Source organism: Parasteatoda tepidariorum, chromosome 4 (assembly GCF_982258835.1).
Source record: "Parasteatoda tepidariorum strain Cologne lab strain chromosome 4, Ptep-v5.0, whole genome shotgun sequence".
Taxonomy (NCBI): domain Eukaryota; kingdom Metazoa; phylum Arthropoda; class Arachnida; order Araneae; family Theridiidae; genus Parasteatoda; species Parasteatoda tepidariorum.
Genome location: NC_141758.1, coordinates 103,727,081 through 103,748,620, shown reverse-complemented (window position 1 = coordinate 103,748,620; position 21,540 = coordinate 103,727,081). Strand labels below are relative to the sequence as shown.

The following is a 21,540-nucleotide window of genomic DNA, read 5'->3' as shown; positions in this document are numbered from 1 at the left end:
AAAATTTTGTAAATTCACGGCAAAAACTGAGTAAAGTCATTATAGAAAATAACAAATGTCTTAGAATATGTCACAAAAAGAAATGCTCCAATATTAGTTAGAGCTAGTAAGGCTGAACGCTCTGTTCTTGAAGTAAAAGTGCGAGCTTTGCGCCAAAGTGACGTCACTAGAGAAAATCGGATGATTGGTGCGGCGAGAGTTTCTTCAAAGGAGTGAACCAGCCCTTCTATTCTCTTCAGCCCTGATCTAATGCGACGATTCATTTTTTATTACACGTCATTTTTCTAGCTGTTATTTATCGTTTTTCAGGCAAATTTACACTTTAATACGATACTATTTCGTAATCACTTTTTGCTGCACTCGTTTCGTGGCAATTCCATTGTAAAACTATAGGTAGTTTTCTGCTTTTTTTGTTTGTTTTTGAAAAATAATAACAATTATTAACGTTTCTTCATCTCCCCACATTGCGTTTAAAAACACGTCGTTTTTATACTCTTGAAAAAAGTCCTGTCTAATAGAAATTTATTTAAAATAAAACAATAACGAATGACTGCCCATGCATTGACGTTAAACAGTGACAACAATATTTTTGTTGCATACTTTCACTGTTATTTTAATATAATACTTTTAGCCGGGCTGTAGTAGCTAAAAAGTTAAACATTTAATTTATTTTAGTTAGGAAAAATTAAAAAATATTCATTAAGTATTCATTATGTTTCTAAATAATTAAGTCACTATTTATCACTTCTTAAAAAATGGTTGTCACTTTTTTTACTACTTTTTCTACGCGGACCTGTGATGAGCCCCTCAGAATATCTTTGTTAACCAAAGTCGATTATGAAGAAAGTTTTTTCTTTTTTTTTTTTGACCAATTGGTTTTTCCACTCCGCATTGGAACTTTTCATCTTGATAAGAAATAACACATCTCGTCGGTGAGATTTTAAATCTGTAGTTATAGCACGAAATACACTTTTTTTTTAAAAAAAAAAATGAACATCACATAGCTCAAAATGCGTGTGCGTGTGTACGAAAATGGACAAAACTCGAAATGCGTATTTGCAAAAATAAACAAAGAACAAAATGTGTATTTATGAAAATGGACATGTCTCGAAATGCGTGTTTACGAAAATGGACAAAGCTCAATATGCAAATTTACGAAAATGAACGAAGAACAAAATGTGTATTTATGAAAATGGACATGCTTCGAAATGCGTGTTTAAGAAAGTGGACAGAACTTGAAATGCCGTTTAAAAAATATAAATAGTATTTGATTCCATTTCTCAAACCAGTGCTCAATTACAGTAATCGATAACAACTGTAAATGATTTCAGATAATTACTACTATGTAATCTATTACTTTTAGTCGCAATTACGATTACAAGTAATCATGATCCCTAACTACATATATTCCTTGTTATCACAAAAAGAAACAATTACATGTAATCATGATTATAAGTAATCAAAATTTATAATTACAGGTAATCACGTATACTAAAGTTTGAGTAAATTAGTGATTAACATAAAATGTTAAACCTAAAATGTTTTTCGAAATTTTCTACCAATTATTGCTTTCTAGCAACAACAACAAAAAACTAATGTTTGATCAAAAAACAATCAGTTTCTTTTTCTTTCTTTTTTCACAAATTACTTGATAAAGGTGCCAAATATAGCTAGTCTAAATATAAAAAAAAAGCAAAATATATGACCGTGAATTTTCGAAATTGTTCTTTTATATAGTTTTTTGACTGCATAAATACATGCTAACTGCACGAAACACTTACTCAAATAAACATTAAGTTTCAATTAATTTCTTATTATTTTCCATTATATTAATCAGATAATCCATTCCACGTGTTCATTCCATCAGTTTAATTTCTAATACAATTGATTTTTCTGTCAGTTAGGGAAGAGGCATTTTGAAACTTCCCTTTTGTGGGGATTAAACGAATTTGTGGCTTGATTTGCCACAGTAGGTTCAAATTCTCTCCCACTTTTGGATAATTAATGTTCTACTGTAATTGTAATCAAATAAATTTTACTATTTATATTTAAAAAAAAACTATTTTAATTGTTACAGTTGCCATTGCTGCAGGAAGAAAATTAGCTATTCGGTTATTTGCCGATGACGCCGACAGCCATTTAAATTATGCAAACATTCCATCTGTTGTATTTAGTCATCCTCCTGCTGCTACTGTCGGTCTCACTGAAGGTATGACATTTCATTTTATTATTGCAACTAATTTTCTTAGATTTTTCTTTCTCTTTGAATAGAAGTTATTCATAATGAATAGAAATTATTCTTTTTTTTTCGTACGCATTTTGCTCGTGATATGCAATTTTAAAAAGATTTTGTTTTGAAATAATTTTGATAATGATTACTAATATTTCACTTCTGAAATTTGAATTTATGCATTTTAACGTTTGTAATCTATGTTCAGATGTTGATTGTATCTGATTTATATTTTGTTTGTTACTGTGTAAGAATAATCTATCTTAAAAATGATTTATATGTTTATGATTTACTTACTTTGTAATCAATACGTATTTCAATTTTAGAGCAACTTCAATGTTCGATCTTTTCATTTTATTTTGTTTTCAGGAAATTTTCAAAACGTGTTTATAACCATTTAATGAACTTCAGCGTCTTTTATTATTATTATTATTTTTTTTTTTTTTTAAATTTTATTTTCAATCTTATTGCAGATTCTCTCCTGAATCTGAAATTCTGTTTTTTTTTTCTTCTTCCTCCAGATGTTTATTTATTTACTTATTAAACAGATAAATTCCCCGAAAATTCGCTGGCCCCAAAAGTCACCCGTGCCATGATGGGCACGGGTGACGTCAGATCGTGAATAATCCCATGACTCCCCGTTTCAAATGAAAACGAAAGTAAGCACTTTTGTTTAAAGATAATTTAATAATTAACACTCTTAGAAAAGTAATAAAAAATTTCTTTAAGTTTTGAGGGCCTGAATGCCCTAAATTTTTTTTAAAAATTCACTATAATTGTCCATTCCTCTTGCTTCCCAATATCTCTATAATTCGATATTCGCCCTAGGAAGTTCTACTGGGAATATTAATCCATAGCTTCGTTTCTTTGTCACTTGGCAGGCGGCTCAGTAAAAATACGAATATGATACAGATGAACAGCAAAGCAATTATACCTGTTCGGCAAATAGATGCAAAGCGATCTAGTTTAGGTTTGTCAGGCATTTCTTAAAGACAATTATTTCTTCCATATTCGGTTTTTATTTTAAATAAGAATTCATCCTGGGGCATTAACTGCATAATAGATAGTTTAGAACTGAGATAAGAGGTTTTTTGTTTCATACAAAGTGTCAACTTAGCACATATTTTTGGCAAAAAAAAACCTGTCTGATCATTGCCATAGCAATACCAATTGCCTGAGAATCATTGCAAAACAACACGCTTTTGATGAAAGAAAAGTTAGCGCCTGTTGACTATTAAGAATTTTTTACAATGACTAGATAGTAATACGACTTTGTGTACTTTTTCCATTGAAAAAGTGCATAAATTCCAAAACCAAATATATTTAGCTTATTTGAAAAGCTATGCAATTGAATTCTTTTAATCATATATAATAGTTTTTAGTTCTAAAATATTCTCTAAAGAATCTTTTTGTAATATGATGTTAATAAATTTGCAAGTGTGCATGTGAGATATAAATAACTAGCTTTTTTTTTAATAATTGTAATATCAGAATTTATCATTTTGTTTATAAGTATTTGTGTTAAATCAAAGATGGCGCTGCCATGATTGTTCTCTTCAGAATTACCTTCTTCCTAAAAGGAGACCGTTTTGTTCTGACTAGCAAGTGTGAGGTTGTTTGACTTGAGATTGTTTACTATTTTTTTTTTTTTTTTTTTTTTTTTTTTATAAAAATGAAGGCTGTTAATTTTTACTTTGGAGTTTCTTCAATAAGTCTATAGCAATATAATCACTGTTACTACATTGGTTTTATACAACTTCAATATTTTTAACTGTAATGGTGCATATATAAAATGAAATAAATATTGTTTTAGTAAAAATATTAATATTTTATGGAGATTTGAGTTCTCGCATAATTCAGGAATTGGAGTTGAACATTTGGCTTCTAGTTTCGCAGTTCTGATTAATAGAGTTCTTTTTTCTATGCTAAACATTAATGTACCTAGCAATTTTAATTACCTCATGTAGCATTACTATTTGAGATCTGTAATTTTATTACTAATATATATGCTTCGGAATAACAAAACAGATACTTCATAAATGTTGATAATTATTATTATCATTGTCTTTTCCATTTTATTGTAGTTGAAGCTATCAAGGAATTTGGAAAAGAAAATATAAAGATTTACACTAGTGTCTTTACACCTATGTATTTCGCCATTACCGAGGAAAAAACCAAATGCCATATGAAATTAATTTGCTTGGGAAAAGAAGAAAAGGTATTTATTTGTTTATTATTTTTTAATATAGGTTATTAGTATTTGAAGTCTTTATACTGCCTATCTGCATTCTTATACTGCATTTTACTAAGTGTCAAAAATAACTTTTTTGTTCAAATTGTCTTCATAAACAAGGATCAAGTCCACTAGACCCTTGTCTATAGATAAGGTGAAAAACTTATTTTGTTTGTGAATGTGAAGGCTTTGTTTGTGTATTAGGTGTAAAAAAATTGTTGTCACACGTTCTTTTGTTTTTTTTCTGTGTAGGTGATAGGCCTTCACATGATTGGCACAAGTTGTGATGAAATACTTCAAGGTTTTGCAGTTGCAATTAAAATGGGTGCAACTAAAAAACAATTCGATGAATGTGTAGCAATCCATCCCACATCTGCTGAAGAACTAGTCACAATGCGTTGAAAATGCCTTACCATTATTGTAAATTTGAAAACTACTTTTTTACGATTCTATGTATTAAAAATGTATTATGTCTATGCATGTTAAAATAATAATCATATATAAAAAGAAATAAAGCATTTCTAGTTCATATTTTTATGATATAGGGAGGCAAAAAAAAGCCCCATTAAGTCAAAACTTAAGGAGTAGTTTTGAACTTAAAAGGGAACAGTCCCCAGGTGAAACAAATTTCACCGATGAAATCTGCCACCTAGCAACTGCGGTGTAGTTTTGAAAAGTGTGAAATTGGAATTCAGTATTTTTATCCCCATTATCAGAGCCTGACAAAGGCAAGGGTATACGGGGCAGTTGCCCCTGGCCTCGCATAAGAGGGGGCCCCCAAATCGAATTGATAGCTTATTTAAATAAAACTTTTTTGAAACAAAATATCACAGTACAGTGTACAATAAATCAGTTTTATGTTAGCTTCTTCATTAATCTATCGTATGAACACAGAAAATCCATATTTCGTAAATCCATGTCTTTCTAGTGCTGAATTCAGCTAAATTTTTGCAATTACTATGGATGAATTTGGCCAATCAAAATCCTGTATTTTCACATATTCCAAAATGCGATATGTTTACAAAAATACAAGCTTCTGATTGACTTGATTGAGCCATCGTAATAGCCAAAATTTAGCTGAATTCCGCCCAATTGTCAGCAACGATATGAATTCTTCACAGCTAGATGACAAAGTTAACAATTAGAAAACTGCATTAGGCATGATGGATATAGAATTGTCAGAACATCAATAAAATGGACAACAATGTTTCGTCTGACCAGAGGAGGGGGACTTTATAGCTATTTTAGGTTCTAGTCAATTTTCTTGTTATGTATGTAAAATGAGGTGAAAAATTTAAATACCTCCATAAGTTTAATTCTTCTTACTGAAGTAGTGAAGAAGAGGGGGCCCCCAAAGAAGGTTTTGCCCCGGGGCCCCAATTAGGCTAAGTCAGGCCCTGCCCATTATTGCTTGATAAAGGCTTTTGACTTCCAGGGATTTAGCACACCAAAAGCTAACACCAGTGCATTATTTACAAATGAGATTAGCTTTAATGACTGAAAGAAAATAAGTACAAACTGGAAGGCACCACAACTGCTCGCTGCACTAACTAAACTACTTCCTTCAGTTTGTATCAATTACATGGAACACTTATGAAGTCTAGGTTTTGGAAGGAAAAAAATTGGAATTTTCTCATATGGATGGTTGACTGAATGTAAACAATTACAGTAGGGAACCGATTATCCGGAACGATCGGGACCAACGCTATTCCGGATAACTGATTTTTCCGGTTTTCTGAATCACTACAAAAAGCCGTTTTTTTAATTGTTAAACCCAACTAAAAAAAATTTTTGGAAATAAACTTAAAAAGAAGAAAAAACGATGAAGTAATACACTGATGATTATTTCCAAAATGATGGTAAGGTAAACATCTTTCAAAAAAGAAAGAAAAATCCTAAAATCTTATGAGGGAAAGAAAAAATGGCGGAAAATTTATTGAATTTCGTTCCGGTTTTTTGGTTTTCTGATTTCCGGATAACGGGTTCTGTACGTACAACCTTTCTAGAAACCGTAAAAAATTTAGAAAACTTCCGTGTATCCCCCTTGACTTATGTTATGCTTAGATTGTGATGTGTGAACAGGCCCAAGTTTTATTATTGTGATTTCTGTTTAAATTTACACACGCAATTTTACCATTCGTAAGAGTTCTCTGCCATTTATAAATTCTAGCAGGTTATGAGCCTAAGACAAATTTAAGAAAATTAGTATCACAGCATAAAATACTGCATGTCTACCATGTTTCGTGTGTAATCCCTTAATTAGCTATATTTGTTATAAGTAGCGCCGTTTTTAATAATTTGGGTAGCATAAGAAGCTTTATAAGTCTGTCGAATTAATTTGTTTAGTCGAAAATTAAATTGAAAGAACTCATTATATTGAAAAAACTACAAGTCTAATAATATTAGAATGCGCGCTCTTTTAATATTAGGCGTGTGACGAATATTAACCCCAATGCCATCTACGGTTAGCTTTACACAGTCATAACCATCTCATACATATTTAAAAATTTCAGTGCATTTAGCATTATACGGCTATAGTGCGACATAAAAGAAATTTAATTACCTACCTACCACTGTATGGAGAAACAACACTTTTAAATCCTATATTCGAACAAAAACTTATTAAATGTGAGAAAATGTCAGAAAAGCATTGAATCAAATCTAATTTTATACCAGAATTTAAAAAAAAAAATTCTTATTTAATAAGCAACGGAATTTTTACCCGATCTCTGTTAACAATACACCTCTCCCTCCCTGCGTTTATTATTAAGGATTAACATCACATGACCGTTTTCACATGATTTTAGGAAAACCAAACCAGCTTTGTTCCGAAAGAAGAAAACATTTTGAAACTTTGAGAGATTATCTTAAAGGAATTTATATTATGACGTTAGCATAATAATTATGCAAATTTCTTTTCCATTCAATTTGAATGCAGAGCAGTCGTAGTTAATAATGAATCTCATAGATGGCGCTACTAGTGGCATTATGTGCATTAAAAGTTTTGTCACTTAAGTTTTTAAAAACGTTTCTGAAGTTCTTAGAATAAATAATTAAAAACACATAATTTTAAAATAGTTACAATTTCACTTTAGATGTTTTACTTTACTTTTAATGCTTGAATGAGCTGGACTGATTTTCCTGATACGCTGCTCAATTTTTTTTTTTTTATAAAAAGTCGCCAACTTTCGAGACATCTACTTGTTGCATTCATTTCTAATGGCAACCAAATACGTGTGCTTACGTCACTCAGAAACTTTTTCAAAGTAGATTTTCCGAGGTTGAATGCCCAAGCTTTCAGATTTTTTTATAAAATAACAATATTTCCTTTCCTGACCCCAGTGCCGAATTACCCAAGGCCATGGCCTGGGACCCCCAATGATTAGGGGCCCCCTTAAAATGAATTTTTTTTAAATAAATTTAAAAAATTAAGAAAAACAATGATTTAAAAAAAAATCAATTTCAAATATATATGTTATGATTATAAAATGTAATGATTTAGTTCTAATTTAACAAAATAAAGTAAAATTCAATTTATTTTTATTTTAAATATGCTTTCTTGAATGAAAAGATACATAAATACTTTTATATTATATTTGAATAAATAAAAAATATACGAGAAAAAAAATTTAATCTATGGGCCCCAAAAATTTGAATGGCCTAGGGCCTTGCATACGCCTAATCCGGCACTGCCTGACCAATATTTAACCGAAAGTCACAAATAATCTAAAATTGTCCGAAGTTTTACTTTGTTGGTGTTTATAAAATCAAAATATTTTATTTACTCATTTTGCTCGCCGTTTCTTATTTTTTATTATTTTAATTTTTTAAAGGAATTTTTTAAAACTAAATTATGTAAAAAAAGCATGGGAGAAAAAACTTGACGTTTTATTAGAAAGAACAAAAAGAAATAAAAATTGTAATAAGGAGAAAATATAGGAAAAGAAAACCAATTATTTCTTTACTTTTTACGTGTTGAAATAACGTTAACAAGAGGCAAGCAATTTACAAATGCTCCGGACAGGCATCATAACAGCCGGGTACCGAACTTCATGTTTTCGATAGAAATGCTCAGATGGGTCAGCTGTACTGGAACGAGGTCCTTGTTTCCTATGTGAGACTTTCCCGAAGCATATTGACCAAATTTTATCTCAATAACGCCAGTTCATGCAAGGTCCAACTATCTGACGAATACCTCCAATCGTAGAACATTTAGCGGTTAAAGAAGCCTGCGCTGTCCCCAGACCTTAATCCCATCGAACACTTATGGGACGCTAAATTGTAGCTCAAAGACATAGATAAGTTCAAAGTTGCCTCAGGGATTGATAAGGACCCTTGTAAACACTATGAAACAACGATGCAAGAATTGTGTTGCTGTTAGAAGCGATCATAGACCCTATTTTTTTTATAACCGTCGTTGAACAGCCGACCCAATTTTGAGTTTACGACTACCAATGTTCAACTCTGTAAACTTGTATTTTTGAACCCAATCCGGAAGACAAGAAAACTCCTGAATCTGTACCTCCAGATTTGTTATAGAAACTTGGAGGACTTTGTGACCCCAACATATTTAACGTGCACCAGTCACCGTTTAATACACGGGGATTCTTCGGCTAGCCGGATCCGAACTTCCTTTCTCACAAACACGAGTCCAACGCCCTACCAACCGGGCTATCTCGACCTTGGATTAAGTAGTGGGAGAAATTTGCTTTCGAGGACTTTTAGGTGGAACTAACAAGCATTTGCGTTACATGGAGGAAAACCTCCCACGCTTGGCCTGACTACAAAAGGCCTCTTGATTCGTCTTTCGCTGAGGATATTTTACGTCAGCTCTGCCGTCGGTGCTAGCCGAGTGCGGAATCGACCAGATATCTCAGGGATTCAATCCCGGGTCAATTCATTGGGAGGCGAGCAGGATGACGGTCAGCTGCTGTGTTGAACAAGTGACCAGTTTTCTTAATTAGTGTATAAGTTACGGCCGTTTTCGTTTTCCCAAATACTAGTCTAATATTGCAAGATATGTATTTTGGCCAGGTTATGTTTTGCTTTACATGCTTCGTTGGTCTTTTTTCTTTTAATTAAAAAAAACACTAAAAAAATATATTTATAATTTTAAAAAAAAAACATTTTTAATTTTATAAAAAACATTTGTTTTCTCTAGTGTTATGGTAATACTTGATTTAACTGTCGCACAAATCCAAAGATAAATTTAAAACAAGCTGAAAATTGTTTAATGTTAAATAAAATAAATTAAGCTAAAATGATTCTACAGTTGCAACGTTGGTCGCAGAAATTAAACAGTGTCTTTAAAAATTATTACAGAATATTAATAAAAAATAATTGTAATTCTAAAAATTATACTAATATAAATCAAACGAAATAACCAGTAACCACAATTATAAACAATATTATTACTTTACGATTTCAATATTGTTGAGTAGTAATAATTGATGGCTAAGATTATATATATATGTATATATATTATTACGTTAGAATATATATACATATATTCTAACGTTTTAATTACAAGGAATTATATATTTTGGCTTTTTTCTTTTTTAATTATAAAAAACAGTCTGGCAGTCAATAAAAAAATCTGTTAGATCATCAGAATTATATTTGTACAAAAATATAAAAGCGTAGTCAGATTTTTTTTCACTCAACCTGAAAATGTATCAATAATTGATTTTGTAAATTAGAGAAAGTTCAATTATATTAACTGTTTCTCTTAGCAAATGCAAATTTGAAAAATTATTGTTTGGAAGTAAGCCGCATTTGAAAGACTTTGCCTTTTGCCAGAAAAAAAAAATAGGTGTTTCATATGCTATATTTCATAATCATAAATTATTAAAATCCTAAATAAAATATTTTTCACTTATTTTGACCATAAGTAATACAAAATAATGAAAGAAATATGAAATACATGTATAATAATAATTTTGCGTCAAAGGGTTAAAAGAGAATTAAAAGATTTAAGTTTGTTACAAGTATTCTAATATCATTTGAATCTTATATTGCCAAAGCCTCTGTCTGACATTTAATATTCTTGATGTATTACATAATTCACATCACCAATACATAGCTTCTGAATTATTAACGAAAATAACAGAATAGAGATAAAGGCGGAAGCTCTTCTACAGTTTGTTTACGCAATCTAGTGACGTAAGACCCACAATTCAGTGAACACAGAACAGAAAAACAAGAAAAAATATCAACCTGTTTCCTCTGGAATAAAATCATAAGAAAACGATTCCGTCAGATAAATCACGTGATCAGAGTAGCTATTTCATTTATTTGAGTACTTGATTTTCTAAGTGTCATAAAATAGTAATATGATAACAATTTTTGTCTGATGCAGATTAAATGTTATAAATTCTTCGCATAACTTTTTCTGTGCTAATGTTATTTAAAAAATAAAGTTTAAATAAAATAATAGTGCTTTAATCAAACAATGTTTGAGTTTAGAACGAGTTTTTACTAAATATATGACGATATTTTTCCTTTTTATTTTTATTCTCAATTCTTCCAAAAAGTTTCCGCAATACATAATAACAATTTTAATTTGTTAAACATTGAAATCTCTTCCAGAAGAGCAATTTATCATTTCTAGAACAGAAAATGCTATAAACAGAAAATGCCTGATGCTCTTAATTAGTTAAGATATTTCTGCAATAAATTATTTAGACGGAAGAAAATTAAAATTTAACCCTTTATTAATGAAGGAAGATTATAAAATATTCAACAAAAAAAAGTTTTTAAAATCGTTTTGGTAAAAACTCCAGAACGTTTGACTTTTTTCCCTCCCATATAAAAAATATAGACCCCTATTGATATAGAAAATTAAAATTACGATTTGGGGACAGCTACTATATTCAGCAACATTTCTTTCGTATTGTCGAATTGAGAAAATATTTCTTCTATTTTCGTCTTAAGTTAAACGGATGTATCTTTAGTTTCTGACACAAGTCGACTAGTTATGACGGAAACAAGTTATCTATTTTTTCCATTTTTATTCTTTTCTTTTTTCCCACCTCGTTAGAGTTGATTTTTACGTCAAAGAATACAGGTACAGTAGTATAATGAGCTTGATCGTTTGCTTTTTTTTTTTTCATTAATTATTTCATTACAGATAATTATTTTAAAAAAAATACATTTGGACCTTTCTATAAGTTTTATTTTCTAATTCAGTTGTTCTAAATTACGGCAATCGAGAAATTCTGGATAGAACAAATTATTAATGATTCTGTAATGTAGGGGTGCACCACAACCCACCTTGCAAAAAAAAAATTAATTAACCTACATAATTAGCGTAGGAAATTTTATTACTGTTTTTTTTAATCCAATTTCAATTGACTTTGAAAAAACAGTTTAGTTACAGTTGCTCAATTATTATTTGTAACTGTTGTTTAATTATTTATCTCAAATGTAAAGATAATTAAGTAATTTATTTATATAAAACAACTTAGTAATTTATTATATAAGAAATAACTTATTTATTTAAAACAAAGTAGCAAATAGATTTTTTTTTAACTGAAAAAGTTTAAAGCTAGCTGCAATTAATTTTTTTCAAGATAAAATACCGCATTTTTAAAGTACTATATTGAATATAACTTTTTAAATATGATGTATAATTCATTTCGACTTTTCCTTAGGTTTTTTTTTTTTTTTTCTTTCTTTACCCCTGCAGCCCTTTTCTGAAAAAGGTTGTGCATGTGCAGACTTATGGTTATGATCAGGACTCGTAACGGTCAACCGATAAATTTAAAATTGCGACTATATTTTTAGTTTTTTTTATGCTAGAAAAAAAAGTCGGTCTCCGAATCGAACTTGAGTGATATCACCCCTCTCCCCTCCGTTCTCGCTTTTGTTTTGAACAATCATTGGAAAAAAAAATCCGAATTTTTCTTATATTCTCACTGTCGTGCATTCCTCAAATTTCTGATTCCGTCTTTTGTAACAATGTGTTAAAAAAAACTGGAATTTAAATAAATTCCTATAGAAATACATAAGAATGACAGCAGAATTACGATCGAAAAGCACATTTATATAATGAAACAGGTGCAAAATCCTACTAACGTGGCTGAAAAACGAAAGGTCTTGATTACTCATATGCGCGATTCGAGATTCCTGTGTCGTGATAGTTTCAAATAATAAATATCGAGATTTTTGAAATACATGTGTTTAACTACCGAAAAAGTTCTCAAAAAAAGAAGAAAAAATCACTACGCAATTGGCGCTTGGATCTAAAATTATTTTTCAAAGGTGGGATTTGAAATTTACCAACGTAATAATATCCGATTAAATGTAGCAGCAGATTTCAAAAAAACTGTATAGAAATCTGTTACAATGAGAAACCACATGGATTTATGATGAAATTGGCTCCACAAAAGATGATCACTTGAACACATGATTCGAAAGTTTCGTGACGTATTAATTTCGTACTAAAAAAATAGAAAATTAGAAATCGAAAACTAAAAAAATGGAAAATTTTCGATTCCATTTTAATAGCAAAATAACAAGAAACATATATTTATTCGTGGCAATTGCGTAATTTTTGTGCGAGGTTCGTGATTTCGGAATTTTCAATCGAAATACTTCGGCTACAGCGGACGAATGAAGTACAAGTTTTCTCAAATTCTGAAATATTATACATATTTAATAGTCAAAACATAATACTTTGAAATTTCATTCAAAAATTTTATAATATTTTATTACGTAGTAATAAGCAGTGTTTCATTCATTTGTACTAAACATTCTAAATTACTTCATTCATTTATTTATTTTTTGAATGGATGTATTTAATTAAATTTCAAATTTGGAAGAAAAAATAAACTAGAAATGAATAAAATGCTAATATTTTTTACTGGCTAACAATATTTTTAAAATTCTTCTAGTCCTAGTTATGACAACCTTGAAAACTAAATATTCATACTGAATGTTCCGTCTTTTTTTTTTTTTTATGTATGATAAATATATTAGATTTTTATTTACACAGGCATTTAATAAATTCCAAATTAAACTCTTTTCGCACTCGTAAATTTTATAGTATCATCAGACATATTATCTATAACATCTCAATCCTGTGAAAATTTAAGTACGAATCGTGTATGAAGGATATACAAATATTCGTAGTAAACTCACTGCAGTGAATCTTGAAGAATGAAATTAAAAGTGTTAACCGTGTTGTGTTTTCACCTCCCTCCCCCCTTTTCTTCTATTAGCATTTAAGTTTTATACCTTTAATACTTTTTTCCTTGGGCCATTATCTTGCCTGTTCATAGTTCAATGTTATTTAATCTGTTTGTTTTATCTATAATGTTTTTGCAGTTAAGTTTGATAGAAGAAAGTTTTTTTTCCTTTTTTAAAACCGCCAATTGCTTTTCAGGGGTCGTTCAAATATTACGTAAGCACCTAAGAGAAAAGGAGTTCTGATTTACTTATTTTCGCTGATTCAATAGATTTTGCTTATTTTTGATTGAGCTTAAGAAGTGTTTATTTAAGACACTAAATTCCCTCAATTGTAAATTGCATTATTACAAGGATACAAATTTGAAAATTGAAAGTAATATTAGCAATAATATTATTGCTAATAGTAAGTAATATTAAAAAGAACATTGTAAGAAAAAATATAATAGTTGTTAATTTGTTTCCCTGCCACAGAGTGAGGGACGGGCTCAGAAATCTCCAGAAAAATGCTTACATAATATTTATACGGTCCCTAACTAACTGTTTCTAGTATCTTCGTACCTTAGCACTCTCATACAAAGATTCCAAACGTTCTATAATTAAGATGCATTTTTAGGATTCGCCTTCAAAGAAAAGGTTTCCATAAATATTGTTCAAAAGCTCAAATGTAAACCAAAGTTATAAAAATGTACAATAAAACAATTTACCCTCAAAGAAAAGGTTTCCATAGTTATTGTTAAAAAGCTGAAATGGAAACCCAAGTTATAAAAATGTACAGTAAAAAACTTCGCCCTCAAAGAACAGGTTTCCATAGTTACTGTTGAAAAGATCAAATGGACGTTCATTCCTGTGCCTATGTAAAAATATTATTGGATTCATTTACATTGATTAAATAGCTACCCCTGGGATTTGAGCCTCATTGGGAGACGAGGGCTCTATTCCCTGAGCCACCACGGCTCTAGGTCATTGATTTAATTTTATTTTATAACCGTCGTTGAACAGCCGACCCAATATTGGGTTTAAACTTGCTAATGTTCAACTCCGTAGCCTTGTAATAGTGAATCAAATCCAGAAGACAAGGGAATTCCTGGATCAAGTATTGGAAGAAATTTGCCTTCTTGGAGGACATTTTAATGGAACTAACCCCCATATTTGCATTGCTTGGAGAGGAAAACCAGGGAAACTTCCCACGGTAAGCCTGACAGCAAGGAAACTCTATCTCATGATCCGTGTTCAACTGAGGATATTTTACGTCAGCACTATGGTTGGTGAGAGCCGGGAGCGGAATCCAAATCAACCAGCCATCTCTGGGATTCGAACCCGGTTCACCTCATTGGAAGGCGAACATTCCATCCCACGACTTAGGTTCATTAATTGAAGTTTTCTTTTGTTTAATTTTTGAACCGCCTTTATGAGTTTACTTTTTATTTTAAGCATATTTCCGAGTTAAAATCCCATTTTCATTTAAAGCTCTAATTTCGAGGTTATTCCGACTATAAAATATAGTTGCTGAGGACTTAATAAAACGTGACTTAAATTTAAGAGTTTACTTTTTAACGATGATTTTAAAATTTATTAACAATATATTGTTAATGTTTTTTTAACTTCGATAATTATAAAAAAAATTACTGAAAACTTAAGTTATAAAATGAGTAGCTTTTCATTAAACTGTTAAATTTTTAAAATTAAATTCTGATTATCAATATGAAATTTGATTTATTCTACAACTGATAGATTTGACCTTCCATTCATTTATCATCGAACAAAGTGTACTGAGACTGAAAACAATGAGTGAGAGAATCGAAGCGATTATTTTTGTATCCATTTTTTATCTTCAGTTACCAAATAAATCCATTGTGAAAGAAATGTACGAGTTTCTCTACTGTATCACGAGTGACTTTACGAACACATTTATTTTATTTTTTTATTTTATCGGATTGTAAAAATTATGTTGTTTGTACAATAAACATGTGATAAGGTTTGAATTGAGTACAAGAGAGAGATAAAACTCATCTTTCAAATAAACTAAACTTTCTTTACTGATTCATGAAAAAAATAAAATAAATTCGACCGACATTTTAAAATATAGGTAAATAATAAATAAAAAAAATTCTGAAAAATATTTTTTCTAATGCATTTACATATGTTTTTTCAACATATTTTTACAGTGCGTTATTAACATTTGAGTTTCCTAACGTGTATAATTTTTTTGTAATTTTTGTCCAAAATTCTAAAATAATAACAAAAGTTGGTAAAAATGGGCAGTGATGCAAAGGGTTGTTTGGGAGCTCCGAGAAAATGTTAAGATTGGAGGTTATCTTTCTTAAACGCCCCTCATAAAGAGGAGTGTATAGAATATTGTATAGAACAAAAAGTTAATTTGCAAAAAAAAAAAAAAAAAAAAAAAAAAAAAGTTAAATTCATATTTTAAATTTCTTTTCATGCAATATAAGTGCAATTTATTCCAAGGTAAAACAGCTCAAATTAGCAAAATAAAATAATCTCCAATCTTATCTAAAAAAAAAAAAAGTCAAAGAATATTTCAATTGAAATGTTCGAGATTCATTGCATCTAAAAATTAAACTTAGTTTTATATAAAATATTGCACTTAAAATCAAATATTGATCAATTTAAAACTTTTAAGTTTATATCAATAATAAATTTAAAACTATTTATCTTAGATCTCAATAACTGCAACGAAGTGCAAATTTGAAAAATTATTGTTTGGAATTTTTTTAAAAAGACAGCAGTTGTTTCATGATGTATTTCATAACGATAAATTATTAAAATCCTAAATATAATATTTTTCACTTATTTTAACATAAAGAAAATTATGAAAAAAGTATGAAAAATATGTTTAGTAAAAATTCTGCCTCAAAGGGTTATGCTTTTTTGATTAAATTATATTTTTTATATTTTGATAGTTAAAAATCTAACTCCATTAAAAAAAATAGGTTCATTTATCCAGAAAAAATACGTTTTTCTTTCCGATTCTGTAACCTCAGTAGTAGCAATGACGTCGGGCTCGCTTTTGGAGGTCTGAGCCCGAAGTAAGATCTCTCGAAATAAGATTGAATCATATAAGCGAAACTTCGATCACTTGATTAAAAGTATTAAGGTTCAATGGTTTTATTTATTTTGCGCACAGAATTTATGAATATTACATATGAGTTTGCGAGTAATACATACCGCAATTATTTGCAAGACCAAATAATATAAATAAAACAATATTTAAGAATACAATACCCACGAATAAAATTTTGTTGCAGAAAATCACTTACCTTTAACCTTTTCATTTAAAACTATCATGAGATGATCAACTCATAAATATTACCTTTTATAACTTATTGTAATCTCACAAATTCACCTATTTTATTATTTAAAAAGTTCATAAGAAAAAACAATAAAAAAAATTTTTTGTTGGCTGATCAATATTTCTTATAGCACAACAAAGTATTAATGCCCCGCAGTGGACTGATCGTCAAGACACGGTTCCCAGCAGATCACCGAAGTCAAGCATCACTGGCTGCGGTCAGTGTGCGGGTGGGTGACCACTTGGATCAGTTTGCGTAGGGACCGAGGGTGTGCGGTATGGGTCCTCGCTAAACTGTTCTACCGTAAAGTGCTCGACTTCGCGTGCAGGTCGTCGGGCTACCGTAGTGGGGGAGTCATCCTCTCTGAAGAGGATCAAAATTGCAACGGCGTGTCTTCGAATCATATTCAGGAATGTTTCTCAGACCGTCGCCAATAGCCCATTGTGCTGCTCTAGTGCGACGTAAATGAACTACAACAACACCTAAGTAATAAAAACGCCATACAAATCCAAAATCAACATAAGTTTTAAAAATTTAGAAAGATAGCCTGGTGATCAGTATGTTTTTTTAATTTATTTTTCATTCGTATGCATGTTTATGCTTGTATGCTAAACTGAATAAAATATATGGGTGCCTGAGGCCCCTTTGACCCATTTTTCTGACCTTGCTCATGGTGTTCCCCACTGGACTGATTGTAAAGACAAGGTTCCCAGTAGAACACCGAAGTCAAGTATCACCTGCGTAGGGACCGAGGGTGCGCGGTATCAGTCCTGGTTAAACTATTAATACCGTAAAGTTCTAGACTACGCGCGAAGGTTGCCGGGCAACCAAAGTGGGGGAGCCATCCCACTGCAGAGGATCATAATCTGCGGATCATCCTCAGGAATGTTTCCCAGACCTTCACCGATAGCCCAGAGTAAAGCTCTAGTACTACGTAAATAAAATTGGTAGGTAGGTATTTTATTTACGTCGCACTAAAGCTCCACAATGGGCTATTGGCAACGGTCTGGGAAACATCCCTGAGGATGATCCAAATACATACCATCACAATTTTGATCCTCTGCAGAGGGGATGGCTCCCCTGTTTTGGTCGTCCGATTACAAAGAGGACAGACACCGCGCATCCTCGGTTCCTAAGCAGGCTGATCAAAGTGGTCACCCACCCGCTTACAGACCGCAGCCAGTGACGCTTGACTTCGGTGTTCTACTGGGAACCGTATCTTTATGATCAGTCCAGTGCGAGACACGTAAATTAAGTACCTACCTACTTATGGATGAGATGGTACCCATACTTGTGTGCTCAATACATTGAATGGTTTATGAACCCATGTCAAGTTGAAGTACTGATAGCACGAATTAAAGGATAGTAAAAAAAAAATATTCCACGGTTATGGATAGTTTCGAACTCGTTACCTCCAGACTATAAAACGCTTGCTGAAAATTTATCACATGATCGTATGACATTTTATTTTTCTTGTTTGGTGCGAGTTACAAAACCATAATATAGGACTAATCGCCAAGTTGGAGATGAGTTCAGGCTCGCTTCTGGAGGTCGAGTCCGCCTGGATGTGTAAACAAGGAAATTAGACATTAAAATCTTTTTATCGCATACTTAATCACTGTACCAAACATTAGTTTAAATGTTATCATCATAGCTGCCAACACAGATAGGAAAAAATCTTGTAGATTTTACGAAATATAAATGCTGAGACAATAGTTGCATAATATGCCAAATATTTTACATATAGGGATTTTGATTGTCATAAAAATACAAAACTCTCTTACACTAATAATTTATAACCAATATTTTCCGATTGTGAACTTTAATCTATAAATGATTCTTATTATGTTAACTCACAATTTTGAATAGTAATCGATAAGTAATTTGATGGTTAAAAGATTTAATTTGAAAGAGGAGTTAAGAATAAAAATAATCCGGAATTTTTGTAACAAAAAAAAAAGCTTTAAAATGTACAAAAATCCGGAGAATTTTTATTAAACGAGTAAAATCTAGTAGAGTCGGCAGCTACGCATCATGAATCCAAGACCGCCCGAAAGTTCAATAAACAAGCCCGAGTCAACTATGGTAAGCGGCGGGCTTCCCCTATAAAGAGAAGATAAACTAACAGAACATTTCAAAAGCAGAATAAAAGATACACCCATAATGGCCACAGAAATAGAACTGACAACCTTCACGTTAATTAATGTTTAACGTAAGGACCATACCTTTTGCCTACAGAAGCCCACTTTTCAGGTTGATCCGGTAAGTTTCACATTGGATGTTACCGATTTTTTTTTTAGACTATTAAACCAGAGGTAGTTGGTTCGGGCTGACAATTGGGTATTATAACGCTGAATCAATTTCCGAATCTGGTTTGATTGGATACCTGCAAACGCCGTTTTCAAGCATGCGATCTAAGTGCTGCTGTTAAACGTCAAATCAATAGCGTGAAAAAAATATAGTACAATAAGTTTAAAAAACAACTTATACAAGTGTTTCGTTATGCTCATTCCAATTTTTGATAAAAATGAAGACAAAGAAAGTATACAAATTAGGGATAAATATTTTATTCAGAAAGGAGAGAGGAAAAAAAAGAATGCTTTCGAAATCTGAGAATTTATAGTGAAAGAAAGCGCCAATGCGAAATCCGTTTCATTGCTGGACACAGGAGTTAAAAATCAATTACCAGAAACACTTTCAAGTTTCCAGCAATCAAATTGGTTTGACACGTCCCGTAAATCAACCTTACTTAATTGTGAAGTCATACTTCGATATCATTTATTTTTTTTTTGTATACCTTGCCTAATACATAAATTTGCTGATCGTAATATGCATACTTGTCTTCCTTTTCGATAAGCATTCTAAAAATATACATTCAGGGAGAGGATTACGGAACACTCAAAATTAATAAAAAATCTAAATCCATATTCTATATTTCAACATCCTTAAATTTAATCAATGTTTGAAAATCATGTAGTCGCCATAAAATATTTCCATTCGAACGATTCTGCCGTTAAAAAAATATAATTCAGTTGAAAAATGGTATTCGATTTATTGCTTGTGCGAATAGATAACGGATAAATGATAAAAATTAAAGTAAATGCAGCTTCAAGTTGTACGTATAAAACGGCGAATAGTTTTTTTTTTTAATATTTAGATTAGCCCAACAATGAATTGAAATAAGTTCCTTATCACAATAAAAAAGATATAATAACCAACTAAATATTCAGTCAGAACAATCATACTTTAACTTAATTAGAGCTATAAAAATTATCAGTAAAATATACAAACTGGTAGAGATATTTTCGCGACATTGAACTTCAATCCCATTGATAAAGAACAGACTTATTGCAGTCCAACTGAACAGATAAGTTTTAAAAAATGGCTACTAACGTTTTATCTGAACTTATTTTATCTCCAAATAACGCATCTACTTTTTCAACCTTGTCTTTTACAATTTTAAATAAACTTCCGCCTTATTTTTTCTTTAAATATCGGATGAAATTTCAACCAATTCAAAACATGTAACTTCATTTATTATTGAAAGATAAAAAAGTTTTTGGAAAAATTACCAACACGGTAATTTAAAGTTTTCATGTAAAGCTGAAATTTTTTTAATTATGTCTGAATGCAGAAAAATATTTAAAAAAAAATCAAACAATTAATAAGTTCAATTTGAAATAAATCATCATAACCATAGAATTCATAATCACGAAAATTTGATAATACAAGATAATTTCTCTTCCCAAATTCTTTTTTAAACAAACAAATCTTATGAGTAAAGCTATAATGCCAAATACAAGTATAAAATTATTGAATTATGCAGAATCCAAATTTGAAACTATCAAATGTAATTCACATGCATTTGCAGAGATACAAAATTCCTTGATTTTTTTTTTAAATCAGGACAATTAATATCTAATTTTAAATTATTAACTAGTATTAATCTAGATTGAAAACACTTCTGATTCTTGATTTGCAAAATTTTTTTCACTAGACATAAAAATCTAATTTTAAAAACTTACCAAATGGAGATTTTTTCCCTCCAAAAACTGAAAATTAAGTTTCCTTGGTTTGAAAACGATAACGCTGGAAGATTTTAAAAAAAATTCACGCTGAATTAAAACAAACTTCCTTTCTATGCCACAATAAGATTCTTTCTAGAACTTCCCACTACACCCAACAAACATATTAAAACAGAAATGTGAACCAAAACACATTATCATTTAAAATGCAAGCCATTTTTAGTTAGCCACAATTTAAAATTACTTTTCTCCGTGAACCAACAAGCACACTATCCAAGCATGAGTTTTTAGTATGAAGAACTAGAAAGTCGTCCACAAATATGTTAGCCTAAAATTAAATGGGAATGGAAGTTTGATGCAACAAGTATTAAATTAAAACCACACTCTTCAATTTTGAAACTTTCCAAATTCCAGCATTGAACTATTTGAAAGAATATTACTAAGTGAAACACAAAAGGAAGCAGTAAAAAGCTCTCCCACTATTTTGGCTAGCACATTTTGAGGACAACTCCAAAACATTACAGAGAGACAATAAATAACAAAAGAGCAAAG

At 30.7% G+C, this 21,540-nt stretch overlaps 2 protein-coding genes across 8 annotated transcripts in view; one reads left to right on the top strand and one right to left on the bottom strand.

The window, feature by feature from the left end:
• Window positions 1–4,992, top strand: part of LOC107437221 (glutathione reductase, mitochondrial) — a 30,728-nt gene extending 25,736 nt beyond the window's left edge. For all 4 annotated transcript variants that reach the window (XM_016049150.4, XM_043053015.3, XM_016049151.4 and 1 more), the window contains 3 exons: window positions 2,078–2,209; window positions 4,315–4,448; window positions 4,716–4,992. In XM_016049150.4, coding sequence (XP_015904636.2) covers window positions 2,078–2,209; window positions 4,315–4,448; window positions 4,716–4,865 — 416 coding nt within the window. In that variant the 3' untranslated portion in view covers window positions 4,866–4,992. The remainder of the gene's footprint in view (window positions 1–2,077; window positions 2,210–4,314; window positions 4,449–4,715) is intronic.
• The window catches only part of LOC139425738 (biotinidase), a 29,760-nt gene extending 12,725 nt beyond the window's left edge, over window positions 1–17,035 (bottom strand). Inside the window, exon 1 of one of the 4 annotated variants that reach the window (XM_087161862.1) lies at window positions 16,931–17,035. The gene's annotated coding sequence lies outside the window, so the exon portion shown is untranslated. Of the gene's footprint in view, window positions 1–7,030; window positions 7,307–16,930 lie in introns of those variants that run through there. The other 3 variants (XM_087161857.1, XM_087161860.1, XM_087161859.1) reach the window with 3 other exon arrangements.
• Between the last annotated feature and the right edge of the window lie 4,505 nt (window positions 17,036–21,540).